The following is an 18,538-nucleotide window of genomic DNA, read 5'->3' as shown; positions in this document are numbered from 1 at the left end:
CGCGGACATGTTCGACGACGCAGACGACCCCGACGCCGTCCACCGCTTTCGCCGCCTGGACGATGTGCTCGATGCTGGCGCGGCGCAAGGCGGGAGGATGGAGCATCTGCTCCTGCTACCTGTGGGGGAGCCGGCGACGTTCGCAGAAGCAGAGCCACGTGCGGCGTGGCGAGTAGCGATGATCGAAGAGATGGCGTGCATTGAGTCTAACGAGACCTGGTCGCTCTGCATCTGCCTGCAGGTCACTGACCCATCGGCCTGAAATGGGTCTTCAAGGAGAAGAGGAACACCGCCGACGAGGTGATCAAACACAAGGCCCGCCTGGTGGCGAAGGGTTTTGTGCAGCGCACCGGCATTGATTTTGAAGAAGTCTTCGCCCTGGAGGGGTGGGAGGTGCACCACCTGGACGTCAAATTGTCCTTCCTCAATGGCGAACTTGAGGAGGAGGTGTATGTGGTGCAGCCCCCGGATTCGAGCATGCCGCTGCGACGAGCAAGGTGCTCCGGCTGCACAAAGTGCTCTATGGACTACGTCAGGCACCAAGGGCGTGGTACGCCAAGCTCGACAGCAGCCTCAACGCTCTCGACTTCAAGAAATGCCCATCTGAGCATGCAGTGTACACGCGCGCTGGCCATGGCGCCCGGCTCCTGGGGGGCGTGTACGTGGATGACTTGATCATCACCGGAGCGTCCACGGCGGCGATCGCTGAGTTCAAGAAGGAAATGATGGCACTCTTCAAGATGAGCGATCTGGGGCTACTGAGCTACTACCTCGGCATTGAGGTGGACCAGGGGCCGGGCCGAATCGTCATCGCACAGTCCTCGTACGCCGGCAAGCTGTTGGAGAAGGCCGGCATGGCCGACTGTCACGCCATGGCCATGCCGATGCAGCCACGCCTCAAGCTCAGGCGGGAGGGGATCGGCGAGCCCGTGGACGCAATATACTACAGGAGCGTGGTGGGGAGCCTACGCTACCTCACCCATACGCGACCTGACATCACCTACGCCGTCGGGTATGTCAGCATGTTCATGGAGGCACCGACGAGCGAGCATTGGGCCGCTGTGAAGCAGCTTCTCTGGTACATCGCCGGCACACGGCAGCTGGGGTGTTGCTATGCCCGGCAGGTGCGCGACGCAGAGCTCGTCGGCTACAACGACTCGGATCTCGGGGCAGACCTAGATGACCGCAAGAGGACCAGTGACACCATCTTCTTCGGTGGCAGTCCGGTGTCGTGGCAGTCAGCCAAGCAGAAGATCGTCACACTCTCCTCGTGCGAAGCGAAGTACGTTGCCGCGGCTGGAGCTGCCTGTCAGGGCATCTGGCTTAGGCGGCTGATCGGAGAATTGCTTGGGCGTGACGACGACGCCACCAGGCTCTACATCGACAACAAGTCAGCGATCGCGCTGAGCAAAAACCCTGTCTTCCATGATAGGAACAAAGACATTGAGCTGCTCTACCATTTCATTCGTCAGTGCATCGAGGACGGGGGCATCAACGTTCAGTATGTGCGGACTGGCGATCAGCTTGCTGACATCCTCACGAAAGCGCTCGGACGAACTCAGTTTCAGGAGATGCGCGATCACTTCGGGGTCATCAGGTATCAGCCAACCTAGCTTAGGGGGAGTTTGTTGCACAATAAGCTAGTTTAGCTAGCATGACAAGTTTCAGGTTTCAGACTTTGCACCGTAGTAGTTTTTCAGTTAGCGATTCAGTTAGATTTTCCCGTCAGGTTGTTAGTAGCCTCCGCGAGACGCAGCTTGTGCGATCCGTGGAGCGATTGTAGGGAGGCCGTGGACTGAGTGCTCGATCGTGGGATGGCACAATCCGGTAGGAGCGCCAGAGCCGCGGCATGATCTTGTTAAGTTCAGAAATAAAAGGAAGAAGAAGCAGAAAAGCAGCATGCAAGTTCGCTGCGCAAAACCTCTCTCTCGCGAGTTGATTTAGAGTGCTTCGAGGGGAACAATTTTTAGGTACTATTGTCGCTCCAATTTTCTAACCGTTTCATATTTTGAAACTAGGCGTATAATATACCATTGAAAAGCTATGGACAGGGCGCAACTTTCATCTTTTGAAATGTTTTAATGATTCCTTACCGTTTTAAGTTAATTTTGAAAATCATGCGGCGGACGACGAGTGGCATCGGCCGTTTTTTCCTATTTTTTTCAAACCGCTCGTCGGAATGATCCAAACGATATGCCGTTGGAAAGATATCGTCGAGGCACAACTTTTTCATGTAGAACACTCTGTCTAATTCCTTACAGTTTAAGAGCAGTTTAGTTTTTTAACCAAAATGCGGATACTCTGTTTTTTGCGACCCCAAAATCGACGAGGGAACTTCATCAGGCAGAATGACACACTGCTTCAGAAAGAAAACCGCACTTCATCAGACGGGCAAGTGAACTTCATGCTTTTTTTTGTTAGACATAATTTTAGCGAGTGAATCGTGCTTCACGTCAGACATAAGTGAACCACAAGAGTATTGAGAAATGAACCGCATTATTTTTTATGTCGTTTGTGTGACATTTTTCCTGCACTTCACAATGGTAGTGAGTGAACCACGACACTACCGAAAGTGAATCACATTAATTTTTCATTTTACCTATTTTTTGTGTTTTTATTTTGGGTCTATGTGAACCGCAACACTTGAAAATGAGCCGCAAGCACTCTCAAAAGTGAAACACACTACTCTTTTTTGTACTTTTAAACTTTTTCAGTGAACACAACGTAAACTTTTGCAAATACATTTTTTAAAATGAAGTGCACTTCAAAGTCCTTCGGAGTGGACATTTTTAAAGACCGGAGTGCACTGCATTTCTTTTTTATTTTTTCTCTCTAGAGTTTTGGTTTTCCCGTAGTGCGTTGCATATATTTTTATGGGTTAATAATGAAATATTCACTGCAGGGACGAGGCGAGTGGACTCAATTTTTGCTTGCACGCTACCTATTACACACAAGCATTCATCCACAACCATTTTCTACTCTCATTTCCTATCTGCATTTTCTCAAACAACAAAATGAACTTCTTTTAAAGGAACAGTGATGCTCTCTTCTCCTTAGTTAGTCACCTCTCAGAGGCTCGACTGGCACATGAACTGCACGTCCACGGCCACACAAGAGAACTGCAGAGCCAACAGCCGTGAACGTCCACGTGCCCCCATGAAGGAGAGCTCCCTAGAGCATTGCACTTCTCTCACGTTGTTGGGGAACTGCGACGTGTTGAGGAGAGATCTGCTTCTGGAGGCACGTTGACGCCAGCCCCGTAGCAAGAAACTACACTGCACACGCAAACCAAGTTAAAGGCAAAATCTGAGAAACACATAGTTGAATTGCTCACCGCATTGCAAGTGCTCACTAGGAGGCTCTTCCGTTGCTTAGTTTTAGAGAAGCTTGGGAGAGGATAGTAGGTGGCCCCTGGTGCCTGCACATCATGGTAGAGATGTGAATTTTCTCCCTAAAGACCAAATGCTTACCGGATCCATGACACGGAGCAAAGGAGTCAACGAGATCTCACCATTCACGAATCCATGAACGGGAGGTCAACTGAGCTTGGGGAGGGCTGATGCTGCTTGTTTTCGTTGTAGAGGAGCACCGACCCGAGGTGGGGGTCACGCAAGAGTGGATCTGATCCATCGCCATGGCGGTGCGGGGGTGGGGGATTCCTGCAGGCCCGGGGCCGTGGAGTGTCGGCGTGCCGCGGGGAGGCTCGTGGGTAGCGGCGCGACTAGCCGGGAGGGGGTGCAGCGTGCGGGCGGCTCCTCGTTGCCGATTGCAAAGGTAGGAGAGGAGGGAAGGGGAGCAGCGTGTCTGGGGAAGTAGGGAAGATGGGAAGGAGGGGAGGCGCGGGGTAGGAGGTTGGAGGGCACCGGGCACGCGGCCGGCAGCGCGGCCCTTGCCCCCGGTGGCAGAAGCTAGGGGGTCGGGGAAGGTGAGGTAGGAGTGGGTTGGGGTGACCTCCGCGCGCTGGGGAAGAAGGAAAGAGGGGAGTGAGGGGCGGCGCCAGGGGAGTAGAATGGATGGGGACGGTGCTGGGGTGCGAGGCCGGAGGAAGGCACAGCCGGCGGCGCGACCCTTGGCCCCCGGCGGTAGAAGCTAGTAGGTCGGGGAAGAAGGGGTGAGAGAGGTGGGTGATCGTGCGGGCTGCCAGGTGGGCTTTTTTATTTTGTAGCTGCGGTTCGTTTGGGGTGGGTAGGATGGTCGGTATGGTGCTTTTAGCGGTGCTAAAGTGTTAGCAGAATAAGTTTGTTGTTAGTAGAATAAGACTCTTAAGGGTGTTATTAGAATAGACCCATTTTATATATAGGGTTGGACTATTCTGTTACCCCCCAGCCCTATAAGGGAGCGACGCGCCTACACCGTAGAATCTCCCTGACCCAGCCCGAACCCAACCCACCTCCTTCCCCGGAGGCAGCCGTCGTGGGCGAGCGGGCGACGGTGTCAACCGGAGCGAGGGAGCCCGCGGTGCCGCGACTGGCCGTCGATGGATCCACCACCACCATCCCCTTCCTCGCTGGCAAAGCAATGACGGGGTTGTGATCCCCGCCTCCTGCCTCCCTCCGTCACCGGGGCTCCGTCGCCGGGGCCGTGATCCTCGCCTCCCGCCTCCCCCCTCGCCGGAGCTCCTTCGACGGTGCCGTGATCCCCGCCTCCTGCCTCCCCCTCGTCGGAGCTCCTTCGACGGATCCGTGATCTCCGCCACCAGCCGCTGCCTCCCCGGACCTCGTCCCCGGAGCTCCACCACAAGTAGGAGCGTCGTCGTCTCCCCAAGCTCCTTGCCTGCATTAATGGCGCCGCCTTCCAAGATTATGCCAGTACGCCGCCCACGAGAGGAAGAAGTAGAAGCCAGATCCAAGAACATGCCACTGGAGGTGATGTCTGCTTCCCACACTAATTTAGCTCAAAATTGAATCCCCCTGATTGCTTCTGAAGCACAAACGATCAGCTCAAAAAATGTTTTCATATCTGGCTTTGCCTGAAGAAAAATACCACGTTTGTGTCAGTTCATCAGTCCTGCTATGCAGAAGATTCAATTTAAAAATCGCACACACTATGCTCTCCCTACATGTTACACTATTAGATTCATCAGTACTACATGTGTGTTGCATCAGTGACACATGTTCCTATGATGTAGAAGCTGATAGTACATTGCAAATTCTTGCATCAGTTCATTACACCCCTACCACTTGATGCACAATTTGTATGTCGAGGTTACTGTCAGTATCTCTAATATGCTAGCTTCAGTTCAAGTCAAAAAACATAAACTTATGCATCAGTCCAAGTAGCTACTACGCTTTATATAAGGTTCAGCTACCACTTCAAGTTGTATGTTGTTATTTCTAATAGTACATGTCGTGTAGTTGCGTCAGTTCGAACGAGTAACAGAATGTTGTTGAAAAAATATACACTTGTTACACAGTAAGTTCAATGATACATAAACTAGGAGTACTTCTAATGTAGTTGCATAAGTTGTAGATGAAAAAAAGAGAAGACATGCATCAGTTTTATATATATATATATATATATATATATATATATATATATATATATATATATATATATATATATGTGCACCAAATGTTTATGCATCAGTTATATGGAAAAAGATAAAAAACTGTCCATAATAGATGCATCAGCGCTAAAATCAGTACATCAGTGCTGAACATGTCCATTCATCAGTTCGACTGAAAATAAATCAGATACAAAATAGACAACAAAGTTTAATAACGCCCAGCGATGCAAGTTCAACTTGTACATTACCTTCAGTGCATTACATGTTACCCATATCATGTATACGAGAAAATGCAGAAAAGATTAATCCCAAAACTGTTGAATGTCATTTCAGAAACATGCAAGGTGGCACACGCAGTGAGGGTTTTGATGAGCCAGGTAGATATGGGGCACCGCCTGGTTGGGTAACAACAAAAATATCACCTGGATACTTCAACAATACATGCAGATTTCAAGCTACACCAGAATCGTCAGAAGCACGGACTGGTTCTTCTATGTAGCAAACACTGATATCTGGGAATACAAGCTTTGCCACTGCTGGGGTGAGCAAGGTCAATAATTTCCCCAACAACAAATGTTTACCTTCCCTAGTGCATGCAGAAAGGCAAGGACACACAGGCTTCCACCAGTCGCTCCACCAACATCAATCATCCGTGCTGCAAAAGCAGTTGCGACGAGAAGACCAAGCCAAAGAGACAAAAATGTTGGCCACTCTAGCAGGGTGCAAAGTAGAAGATATGAGCCATATAGACAGGAGCAACCTCACAACGAATCTGAGGGAAGATGGCCGTACAATGAGAGATAGAGAACTTCATCAACATTGCTCCCTCCATGAGATGCATTGTTGCATGTGCCGAGGGTGACACCAAACACCGGAGGCAGCACGGAGCTATACACATGTAAGTGTCCATTCAGAAAAAACATACAAGCATAGTCCATACCCTAGTACTGTCACCACCCCATCTAACATTTTCATAACTGTGTTTTTGTTTGCTCACTGTTGCGTGCAGTCACCTAACATTGAAGCTTACGTTCTGCCAAGGCTAGAGATGCGCTTTGAAACTTTCAAACAAGCAAATAACTTCTACAACATCTATGCAAAGCACGCGGGTTTTGCTGTCAGGGAAGGCTCCTAGGTTAACACCAGAGTCTACCTTTATTGCACGTGCTATGGAGTCTATGAATCGAAGGTGACAGAAGCCAATAGACAACGGAACAAGACCACATCCAAGACTAACTGCGGGGCTAAAATGAGGCTGAAGAGGGAAAATGGTGTAACACTTGTCGTAAAAGAGATAGTCCGGGAACACAACCACAGGCTACAGCTCTCCCCCCAAATGCTTGTCTTCTTGCACTCCCACAAAAACTTTGACAAAACAATCTTGGAGTACGTCAAGTACCTGCAGTTCAAAGGCATTGAACAGGCACAGATCATGAGCATACTGGGTAGTGATGACCCCGGTAGCTACTTCCTCGAAATGAATGCCAAAGACCTGATTAACATGTAAGTATAGACTTGTTCTCCTCCCATAAACCCCCTCCGTCTTTTTCCTCCGTCAGTACAAACATATTACACAACACATGACCTGATGCCAGTTCAACATGTATTTTTGAATGACTGTTCACTTTTAATATGCAGCAAAGCAAAGAATTCAAGGATGGATGATGTGGACGGTGTAGTAAAGATTGTCAACTTCTTTAGGGAGATGAAAGAGATAAACAGGGAGTTCTTCTGCGACATACAACTTGATGAGTCCGACAGAGTTAAGAACATATTCTGGGCGAAGGCAAGCTGCCGAGGGGCGTATCAAGACTTTGGTGACTGCGTAACGTTTGACACCACATATAAGACCAACAAGTACCATGTGCCACTTGGCGTGTTTGTGGGTACTAACAACCACTTACAGACTACATTCTTTGCTTTCGCCCTGATAAGAGATGAGGATGCAGATTCGTTCAAATGGCTGTTCAAAACATTTTTAAGGTGCATGACAGGGAAGGCTCCTACATGCATCCTCACAGGTACAACCGCCAACCCCCCCCCCCAAAGGAAAATAACCCAGTAAAATTGTTGTGTCAGTTCTATTTGTATATACGAACTACCATATGCTTACCACTCCACGTCTCTTTTCTCTTTACCAGACTAGTGCCCGGCAATGGCTTTGGCGATCCCAGATGCTTTCGGGAACACAGTACACAAGCTGTGCCGCTGGCACATTATGAAGAAGTACAGGTAACACCTTGCATACCTGTACAACCTCCACGAAGACTTTAAGGATGCATCCACAGCAATCCTCAACTGGCCCTCATGCCAACTGAGTTTAAGGATGCCTGGAAAGTACTCATGGATAAGTACAACCTCCACGATGATGCCATGATGGTGGCAATTTGCAACGAGCGCAAGAGATGGATAATAGCTTACTTCAAAGAAATTTTCTGTGCCAAAATGACGTCCACACAACCGAGTGAGAGCATGAACTATGTCCTCAAGAAGAACTTCGTAAGTGAGAGACAAAACCTGCACCGGGTTGTCAGGCAGGTAAACTCCTGCGTCAAAACCAGGAGGCAGACAGAGAACTAGGAGACAATGGCTAACCGGGTATAGCTCTATCACGTGTCGCAAGACAAAATAACATGCTTACTAAAGTAAATCTTTCTTAGTTAGAAAAGTTTTTGCTGCGAGAAAACTAATAATTTGTTCATCACTCTTGCTTGCGCAGAAGGAACAAAACACGATGACCTTCTATGGGTTTGACACTCAGATGGCAAATCTTTACTCACAAGCTGTGTACAGCGAGATCAGAAAAAGGCTAAAACTGAGTACCCTCTTCACGGTGACAGAGACGAAAGAGCCCACAAAGTACCTCATGCGCTACAACAAACCACAAGAACTTTTTGCGTGGTGTCAGCACGCGTTCTAGATGGTTGTAGACCCCGTGGGAGAAATAGATGACTGCGAGTGCAAGCTTTGGGACCACAAAGTGAGGACTAAAAAAAGATGTTACATACTGTACTACTTACTTTTGCAAAGTTTTTGTTCGAATGAAATGACAAAAAACATGCACCTCTTCCAAAAAATATAGGTATTTTGTGCCTGCGTATCCTGTGCATGATGCAGACAATTAAGGCTGACAGCATTCCAGAGAAATACATCCTCAGGAGATACACCAAATGCCCGAACATCTAGCCAACATTCAACAGAAATGACTTGAGGACAGTAGCGTCAAACAAAGCCTCCCAATACTGCATTGAAAGCGCACTGCTGCTACTGAACATGAGGGTGCACAGAAAAATCTTGAGAAACCAAGACCAAATGGCAAGGTCACAGGTCGTCATGGAAAGACTTGAACAAGAACTTGACGCCATGCATTCTGCTGACAACGGAGGTGTCACGGACAACGAAGCCATTGAGCAAGATATTGCTACAATCTTATCCGAGATGAACCATCTGGGAGCTATTGACCCATTCGACAATGAGGAAGAGGAGCAATAGCAACCAGAGCTTGCCCATGTGCACACTCAAGAGCAGCAACATGCTCACGTGCAAGATCATGAGCTTGATGGTGTTGTAGGCAAACGACATGACAACAGGACATCCTACCAACAGCAGCTGGAAAGGGTAATTAAACCACCCATATTCTCAAACACAAAAGGGGAGGAAGAGTAAGACGCAAGCAGCAGCCAAAAAGCCGCCACGCCCCATCAGACACGTGGAATTCGGCTCGGACGACAAACCTCTTGGGATAAGGGCATGCTGATTCTACAACATGGTGACCAATCATAATTACCGCACATGCCCACTCCGCACAGATGCCATTGTCAACAAGCAAAAGCTGCAGAAGCAGATTGGAGCCGCCAAGGTTTCTACCAATGGAGACGACACACGTAACACCTACACTTGCAGCAAGTGTGGGGGGACTGACAGACATAATGCCCGCACATGCAAAGTGGGAAAGGAGGTCAGTGGCGCTGAACAGAAACAGGGCAAGGTCCAGAGTTCGAAGAAATAAAAAGAAGAGGATGAAGAAGAAGAGCTTGACGAGAATGATGACCAATCAGACGAAGACAATGAAGATGGCAGTATTGGGGACGAGGAAACTGAAACCGATGATGCAGCGGCCAAAGCTCAAGCAGGAAAGGACGCCGACAAGGGACAACATTCGTGACCAATTAGAAGGAGCTCAAGGCTGAAGAATCATAGTGGTTATGCCGCCGCGTCAACTGAAAAATAAGCTTGTACTATCGGCTGCCTCGGTACACAATGAGGAATCATATAAGAAACATTGTCGTTACCAAAACTTATTTAGCTTTATCATCGATTTCTCGATCAGTACTATAGTTAAGACATAATTTTTGATTTGTGCCCGTTGGACCAGTCATATTATTATGTAAACCATTTGATAAACCTTTTGAATGCAGTCACAAATATATTTGAAAAAACTGATCTGGATTTATGTAACGTCAACACTACTGTCGACCAGTAACTCAGCAAAAATATGTTAAGGAAAATTTAAACTCTTATAGTACATCAGTACTGATAATTCTCACTCGTCAGTACCCGTGAACAACTCAAAAACACCATTTAAAAATCAAGCTATGACTGGTTCTGCTAGTCCTAGTTTAGAAAGTCCATCAGTACATAAAAATAATTACCTCAAGCAAACAAAAAAAATTGAAAGTGCAAATATAATACAAAGGTGTACTGATGAAAAACTAATTTATCTATAAAAATACTTTCAAAGATTATGTTGATATAAACAATCCTTTAAAAAATTGTTTTAAAAAGATTAGCATGACACACATAGTATGAACTTGTATTTTGTAAGTTCAGTTACACTTCAATCACCCATCCAAGTACCCACGGTAGAGGAGTACAAAGCGCCATCATCACCTACCCTGACACGTGCAACTGGGATAAGCAGCTGATAAGTACAGCTTGAGAAGATGGATCAGTGCGATAGTAAAACGCCATCATCACCGACCCTGAGACGTGCAAGTGGGATAAGCAATTGGTAAGTACAGCTTGACAAGACTACTCAATCTGACCAGTAAGTACCCTGGCAAAGAAATTGGCTTGGACGGTTGGTTCTTCCAGGCTAGCGCCTGCGCCACCCACTGGGCGGTTGCCAAGACGGACTGCAAATGCGCCCCACGACCACTACACCCACGTCCCCGACGAACCGCCTCCCACACATCCCGTCCACGCACGGGAAATAACCCATTGTCTTCCGTCTCTGCCACATTCATAGAACCACCACTGCCGCTTCCATCTCCACTACAAACAACCCAGAAATTTCTCTCTTCCAAGCCCACAGTCGTCGTCGGAGGACGATGGCGGAGGAACAGTCTACCAAGCGTCATCATGGAGAGACGTCCGACCAAAGCAGCACCCTTGACGACGTTCACATCCCCGGTGAGAAGCGCGAGTACACCAAACCCCTCACAGGGGTTGAGCTCCACGGTAAGGAGATGCTGGAGATCGTCTGCACCAGCAAACCAGACAAGGCCAACGAGATGATCACCAAGCTCTGGAAGAATGCTGGCGGCTTGTAGCCTAGGTTCTTCGGCGTTGACGTGGAGTGCACCAGGGAAGCGAAGCTCCGTAGAGACCAGTTGTTCTGTAGGTGTGCATGGAGGAACTCTGCTTGGTGTACCACATCGCAGCAGCCACAAAATGGTGAACCATCCTACTCATTTGCCCTATTTGGTTCATCTGTTTAATTAGTACTGTATCCTCAAAAATTCATCAAACTTGTTTCCCAACTAGATGTACTAGTGTAGTTTGTGAAAGTAGATGCACTACTGCACTTTCTCAAGTAGATGCACTATAATATATTTTTGAACCTAATGAACTGGATTACAATTTGAAAATCTTGCAGAAGATTAATTTCTGAAGTTGATGTACTAGTGTAGTTTCTAATCTTGATCCAATAGTGTAGTTTCTGCACTTGATGAATTAAAAAGATGTTTCTGAACTTGATGTAGTGAAGTAGTTTCTGAACTTGGTCTGCTATTATTTTCTTAAGCAAAAAAACTAAGAACTTGGTGAAGCACTGGTATGTTTTGTTCTATTCAACAAAAGTAAACTAAACTAGTACTAACGCAGCACATACCTCATTGACTCAAACTGTATATATTCCAAAAAGAAAAATAACATGGTGTACTTGAGTTTAATTTCAGAACTTTCTTTACTAGTTTTTGAAGTACATTCATCCATTAATTGTACTATATAAGCATCTACTTCATGGATTCATCACTTGTAAAAAAACAAAAATGAAGAATTCAAACATCAAAATAATACTAATCTTCAATATGTCTCTCCCCTTGCAGGCCCAAGCGCCTCAACGACATGCTGAAGCATGAGAAGTTGTTCGCATGTGCCGGTTTCAGCATTGAAGGTGACAAAGAGAAGCTGAAGATGTCTGGTTTGGAGATCAACCCCGACAAGTACATCAACATTCAGCGCAACTGGAGAGTTCCATACACCAGAAAAGAGTACGACACCTTGGCTGATGTTGCAGCCAGCATCATCCACCCATTCTACAAAGACATGAAGAAGAAGATCGATAGGAAGGAAGACCATAAATTGTGGGGGATCAGCCCGCATCCAAATTACATCATCGAGTACGCAGAGATAGATGCGTATGCCACCTACAAGTCAGGGAAGATAATTGACAACATCACAACAGGTTCTGAAATTTCAAAGAGCAGGAGGCTGACCCCTACTACCACTGCCACTATGCGGGATGAAGATACATCAAAGTCTGCCTTTGTGTTGCGTGCGCTAGTGCTTGCCTTTTATCTTGTTGTTTCAAATTCGTAGTTTGCTCTTGTTAGGTTAAACCACTTTGCTTATGTCTTGTGTGTCAGGGTTGAACCAGTCTGCTTATTTCGTGCTTGTCACGGTTGAACAAGTTTGCTTATGTCATCAAGTACATCGTTTGCTTATCTCGTTATATAAGTTTGGTAGCTTCGTATTTTCTTAATGCGTCATTTCAAATTCAAAGTAGCTTTTGAATGGAACATTGTGGCTACTCTTCAGTACTAGTTATGAAGCAACTAATCACACAAGGATGTTCCATTCAGTATTGTATGGAAAGCATAACATTGAAAACAATCAGTACAATTTGGGTTGCTTAACAATGCTTCAAAAGCTGAAGCAAAAAATCTCAGTACTTCATGTACTGCCCTCATTCATATGTAGCTGCTAGAAAATTAACAAGTACTACAAAGAAAAAGTTAAGAAGCATCAACACACACTTATATTGGTCACTTGCAGACTAAGAATGACAATACTAGTACAGTTGACCGAACAGTACATATTACTACAATAAAAAGAACAAAGAAGCATCAGTTCGCACTCCCTCAAAAAAAGAAATGTTAGACTAACCACATAAGTGCTATTATGAATGAACTCTCAGTACAACTTAGTTTACACGCAAGTACTATAGTGCTAAAAATGATACCAGAAGACCCATGAGAATAATCACAAAAACAAACACAAAAAGAAGGCAAAAACTCAATGAAAATATAACACTTCCACAAAACTCACAAGAACTACAACAAAAATTATCAGTCCACATTACTGGTGGAGTCAAGTACTAGATTCAACCCAAAATAAAAAAATTAGCCTCCCGAAGATAAGCAGGCCCTGACGCAGCTAGATACTTAAACTCGAGCCCACGGCAGAACCGTTGGCAAATCCCTAGTAATCTGCACAACGCAGGGCCAACCGACCAGGGCCCACAGGTCATGAGAGAGAGCGCGCCGTGTATAAGCGCTCAGGTAAGTATTCAGAGGAGTTCGACCACTAGGACTCGGCAACGCTTATAAACAGGTCAATAGCCTGCTCCCTTAGCGAGGTGGGACTAAACCCAGAGCACACACACATCCATCAGTCCTTAGATCGCCCGCGGGGGCCATTTGGGCCGGAAAAGGGCCCAATAGCCTCCATCGTCTCCAAACACCCCACCAATAAGGCCAATTGAATAAAGCAGAGCGCGGGGCAAAGAAATATAAACTACAAAACATGTTTTAAAACTGAAAATAGAAAAGTTCAAATACTAGTTCGCATGCAATAATTTTAAATACAAAAATAAAAATAAAAATAATTTTAGCTCTGCACCACGGATGATAAAAAAGGAAAAACTATGATACAAAAACAACGAAACTTTAAAAAGCGGAGAACTTAATAGGCTATCTATTAAATGTACATAATTTAAACCAGCGAATTAAATATTACTTTCAAGTTCAATTACTAAAATGCAAGAAGTTCAAATAGACATTGTATGTAAATTCTGCTAAATTTCTTATTTATATAAAATCTGACTAGTTCAACTACTACAATGCAAGAAGTTCAAATAGATATTGTTGTCAATTCTGCTAAATTTCTTATTTATATAAAATCTGACTACTACAACTACTAAAATGCAAGAAGTTCTAATAGATATTATTTGTCAATTCTGCTAAATTTCTTATTTATATGAAATCTGACTAGAGCTCAACCAACGATTTCGTCGTAAATAATCTCAGTCCCAAAAAAACTCAGTTCAAACATACATATGACATCAGTACTACAAAACCAGGAAGGGCCAGGCCACTCACACCACTGTGACACAAATTTTTCAAAACCTTACGCCGTATAAAATTACAATTTAGTACACATAGCACTAAACCATAAGTACACCAAAAAAAGAGTACAAAAACTATAAAGGCCTAACTTAGGTTGGGACAGATGAAAATAAAATAAGTCCCAGTTTTGAGCAACAACTCGCAGGGCAGTGAAAAAAGTTTTGAGATCAACTAGTCTATAAGACTTCAGTGCAAAAAAGAAGACTTAACCTCCACACTAAAAACATCACAAAGTATACGTCACTTAAACAGTACAAAATGCCATCATCACCGACCCTAAGACGTGCAAGTGGGATAAGCAGATGATAACTACAGCTTGACAAGACTACTCAGTGTGGCCATAAAAAAACCTTGGCTTGGACGTTTGGTTCTTCCAGGCCACCACCCGTGCCACCCACTGGGCGGTTACCATGACGGACTGCAATGGCGGCCCCACGACCACTACCCCCACGACCGGGAAGAACCGCCTCCCCCACGTCCCAAACACACACCCTCAAAAATCCCCAAATCGACTCCATCCCCACAACATCTCCAAAAACCACAATTTCCGCTTCCATCTCCACTACAAACAACCCACAAACATCTCGCTTCCGAGCCCACAGTCGCCAGAGGAGGGCAATGGCGGAGGAACCGTCTGCCAAGCGTCATCGTGGCGAGATGTCCGACAAGAGCAGCAACCTCGACGATGTTCCCGTCCCCGGGGAGAAAGCGAGTACACCAAAACCCTCACAGGGGTTGAGCTCCACGGCAAGGAGACACTGGAGATTGTCTGCACCAGCGAACGAGACAAGGCCGACGAGATGATGAGCAGGCTTAGGATGAAAGGCGGCGGCTTGTATCCTAGCTTCATCGGAGTTGATGTGGAGTTTACCAGAAAAGATGAACCTCCCCAGATGGCAGCAGTCCTGCAATTGTGCGTGGAGGAACTCTGCTTGGTTTACCACATCACAGCGGCCACAAAATGGTGATCCATACTACTCTTCATTCATCTGTTCTACTAATACTACTGAGTACATGTTTCTCGTGTAGATACACTATAATATATTTCGAAACTGATGCAGTAGATTAGCATCTGCAATTGTTTCACCAGATTAATTTCTAAACTTGATGTACTAGCATAGTTTCTTATATTGATGCACTAGTGTAGTTTATAGAGTTGATGTATTAAAGGATGTTTCTAAACTTGATGTACAAAAGTAGTTTCTAAACCTTGTCTGATGTTATTTTCAGCAGCAAAAAATAAAGTAAGAACTTGGTGAAGCACTGGTATAGGTATTTTATTCAACAAAAAGAAAACTAAACTTGAAGTAAGCCGCACATAGATCATTGACTCTGGTAAATAGGTTCTTGAACTTGGTGAAGCACTGAAGATACAAAAAAAGAAAAATAACATGGTGTAGTTGAATTTAATTTCAGAACTTTGTGTACTGGTTTCCGAACTACATTCATCCATGACTTATACTATATAAGCATCTACCTCATGGATTATCACTTGTAAACCAAAAACAGAAGAATTAAATCTTCAAAAAAGAACACTAATCTTCAATATGGGTCTCCCCCTTGCAGGCCCAAGCACCTCAAAGAGTTCCTACAGGAGGAGAAATTGTACACATTTGCCAGTTTCAGCATTGAACGTGACAAGAGGATGTTGAACATGTCTGGTTTGGAGATCAACCCCAAGAACTTTGCCGACATTCAGCAACTCTGGAGAGTTCCTGGCACTGGAAAAGAGTACGACTCCTTGGCGGATGTTGCTGCCAGCGTCATCCACCCATTCTACAAAAGCATGAAGAAGAAGAACAACAGGAAGGAAGACCACAAACTGTGGGGGATCAGCCCGCTGCCAGACAAGCTCATCGAGTACGCAGGAAGAGATGCGTATGCCACGTACAAGTCATGGAAGAAAATTGAAAACATCATAATAGTTGGGAAATTTCAAAACAGCAGGAGGTTGCCCCTACTACCACTGCCACTACGCGGGATGAAGGGACATGATAGCTTGCCTTCGTGTTGCTTGCGCTCGTGCTTGTCCTTTATCTTGTTGTTTCAAATTTGTAGTTTGCTTTTGTTAGGTTGAACCAGCTTGCTTGTGTCATGTGTGTCAGGGTTTGAACGAGTTTGCTTATGTCTATCAAGTACATCGTTTGCTTATGTCTATCAAGTACATCGTTTGCTTATGTAGTTCAACCAGTTTGCTAGCTCCCAATTTTGTTTATCCATCATTTGAAGTCAAAGTAGGTTGTGAATGAAACTTGATGGATGCTATGCAGCACTAGTCATGGAGGAACAAACCACACATGGATATTTTCACAAAAACAGTGACAGACTAAGGACAACAACATATAGTAGCCTTGGACGCTCAGTACAACTTAGTCTTGTACGGTAGTACTATCACACTAAAAATCAATTTTTAGTTTCAGAAGAACACTAAAAATACTAAGTTGCAGCCGATGATAACATTCAGTACTAACAGCATCATGCTAATAGTAGTTAGAAAATTACTAAGTACTACAACAAGAAAAGCCAAGAACCATCAGTACGTATTTCATAGTCACTAGCATACTAGGAGTGAAAGTACTGGTACACTTGAACACACAGTACATCCATTCTATAAAAAAAAGGAACGGGAAGCTTCAGTTTGCATTCCCTAAAACAGTGACACACTAAGAATAACAGTGCTAGTACAATTGAAATCTCAGTACAACTTAGTTTATATGGCAAGTACTATGATGATACCAAATAATGCCTTGAGAATAACCACAGCCTAGAATAAAGAAGGCCAAAACTAAATAAAAAGATATCAGTTCGACCAAGGAGAAAAATCAAAAGAAAGACAATAGAAAGCATCAGTCCACATTGACCAGTGAGGAACTAATTTCAAACAACACAAAAATAAAATGATCACGGTACTATTACAATTGAAATCTCAGTACAACTTCATTTATTCGGTAAGTACGATGATGATACTAATTAATTCCTTGAAAAGGAAGACCAAGACTCAACCAAATAGATTATAGTTCAACCTAGGACAAAAATTCACAAGAACAAAAAACAGAAGCATCAATCCACATTGTCCGGTGAGGTACTAGTTTCAAACAACAACAACAAACTGATGACCGGCCAAGGACAGGCCCTAGCCACGCACAGGAGGATACACTTGGACTTGAGCCCAAGGCGAAACCATTGGCGAATCCATAGTAATCGAGACTGTGCGGGCCAGCCGTCAACGGCCCACGGGTCATGGAACAGAGAGAGAGCGCCATGTATAAGTGCCCAAGTCAGTATATAGAGGAGATCGACAGGCAAGGCACGACAATGCTTATAAACCGGTCGAGAGCCCCCTCGGCTAGCGAGGTGGGACTAAACTCAGAGCGCACGCGCAGCTAGTAGTCCACAATCGCATGCACGGGCCATTTGGCCCAGAAAAGGGCCCAATACGACTGCTACTCCCGCCTCTCCAAACTCTCCTCACCCCACACCGCTGAATAAACTCGAGCGCGTGGCAAAGAAAATATAAACTAGTACAAAAAAGTTCAAAAACTGAATATAGAAACGTTCAAATACATGTATGTTTGCAAGCAAAATAATTCTAAATTTAAATATGAAAATAAAATAAATTTACCTCTTCAGCACAGATAAAAGGATTAAAAATATGCTACAAAACCAATGATACTTTGAAGTTCAACTATATATGCTACAAAAATAATTATGAACTTAATAGGGCTATATTTTTAATGTAGCTAATTTAAACTAGTGCTTTAACTTTTACTATGAAGTTCAATTACTAAAATGCAACAAGTTCAAACAAATATTTGGCTCTCAATTTTGCTAAATTTCTTATATTTAAATAAAATCTGGCTAGAGATCACGTATCAATTTTGTCATAAATAATTTCAGTCCCAAAAAAACTTCAGTTCTAATACATTATATGACATCAGTTCTACATAACAAGGAAGCGTCACTCCACTCACGCTAGATCCACAAATACTATCGTGACACCAAATTTTAAAAGCCTTACGCTGAATGAAATTACAATTCAGTACTCACAGAACTATACCATAAGTACAAGAAAAGAGGGCACAAAAACAATAAAGGTCCAACTTAGGTTGGGACAGATGAAAATAAAATAAATCTCACTTTTTCAGCAACAACTCGTAATGCACATGAAAAAAAGCGTTTCAGTTCAACTAGTGTATAAGACTTCAGTGCAAAAATAAAACAACCAGAACGAATTCCCGATGAAACATACACAAGTGAAACAGTTGTTCAACCACATTCTCATCATGAAAAAAAGTTTGTAAAATGTTGTGCCACACTTAAAAACATCACAAACTATACCGGTTATTACATAGTTGACAAGACGTCCAAACACTAGAAACAAATCCTACAATGCTTTCAAGAC

At 44.6% G+C, this 18,538-nt stretch overlaps 1 protein-coding gene across 1 annotated transcript; it reads right to left on the bottom strand.

The window, feature by feature from the left end:
* Positions 1–2,685: 2,685 nt before the first annotated feature.
* LOC123096780 (translation initiation factor IF-2) lies at positions 2,686–4,496 on the bottom strand. Its single transcript, XM_044518564.1, has 4 exons — positions 4,371–4,496; positions 3,512–4,089; positions 3,353–3,418; positions 2,686–3,275 (listed from the first exon to the last, which is right to left on the bottom strand). Exons 1-4 carry the CDS (start codon positions 4,494–4,496, stop codon positions 3,191–3,193), a joined length of 855 nt encoding a protein of 284 aa, XP_044374499.1. The 3' UTR covers positions 2,686–3,190.
* Between the last annotated feature and the right edge of the window lie 14,042 nt (positions 4,497–18,538).

Source organism: Triticum aestivum, chromosome 4D (genome assembly GCF_018294505.1).
Source record: "Triticum aestivum cultivar Chinese Spring chromosome 4D, IWGSC CS RefSeq v2.1, whole genome shotgun sequence".
Lineage (NCBI taxonomy): Eukaryota > Viridiplantae > Streptophyta > Magnoliopsida > Poales > Poaceae > Triticum > Triticum aestivum.
Note: the sequence above shows the minus strand (reverse complement) of the source record. Positions and strands in the feature narration are given on the sequence as shown.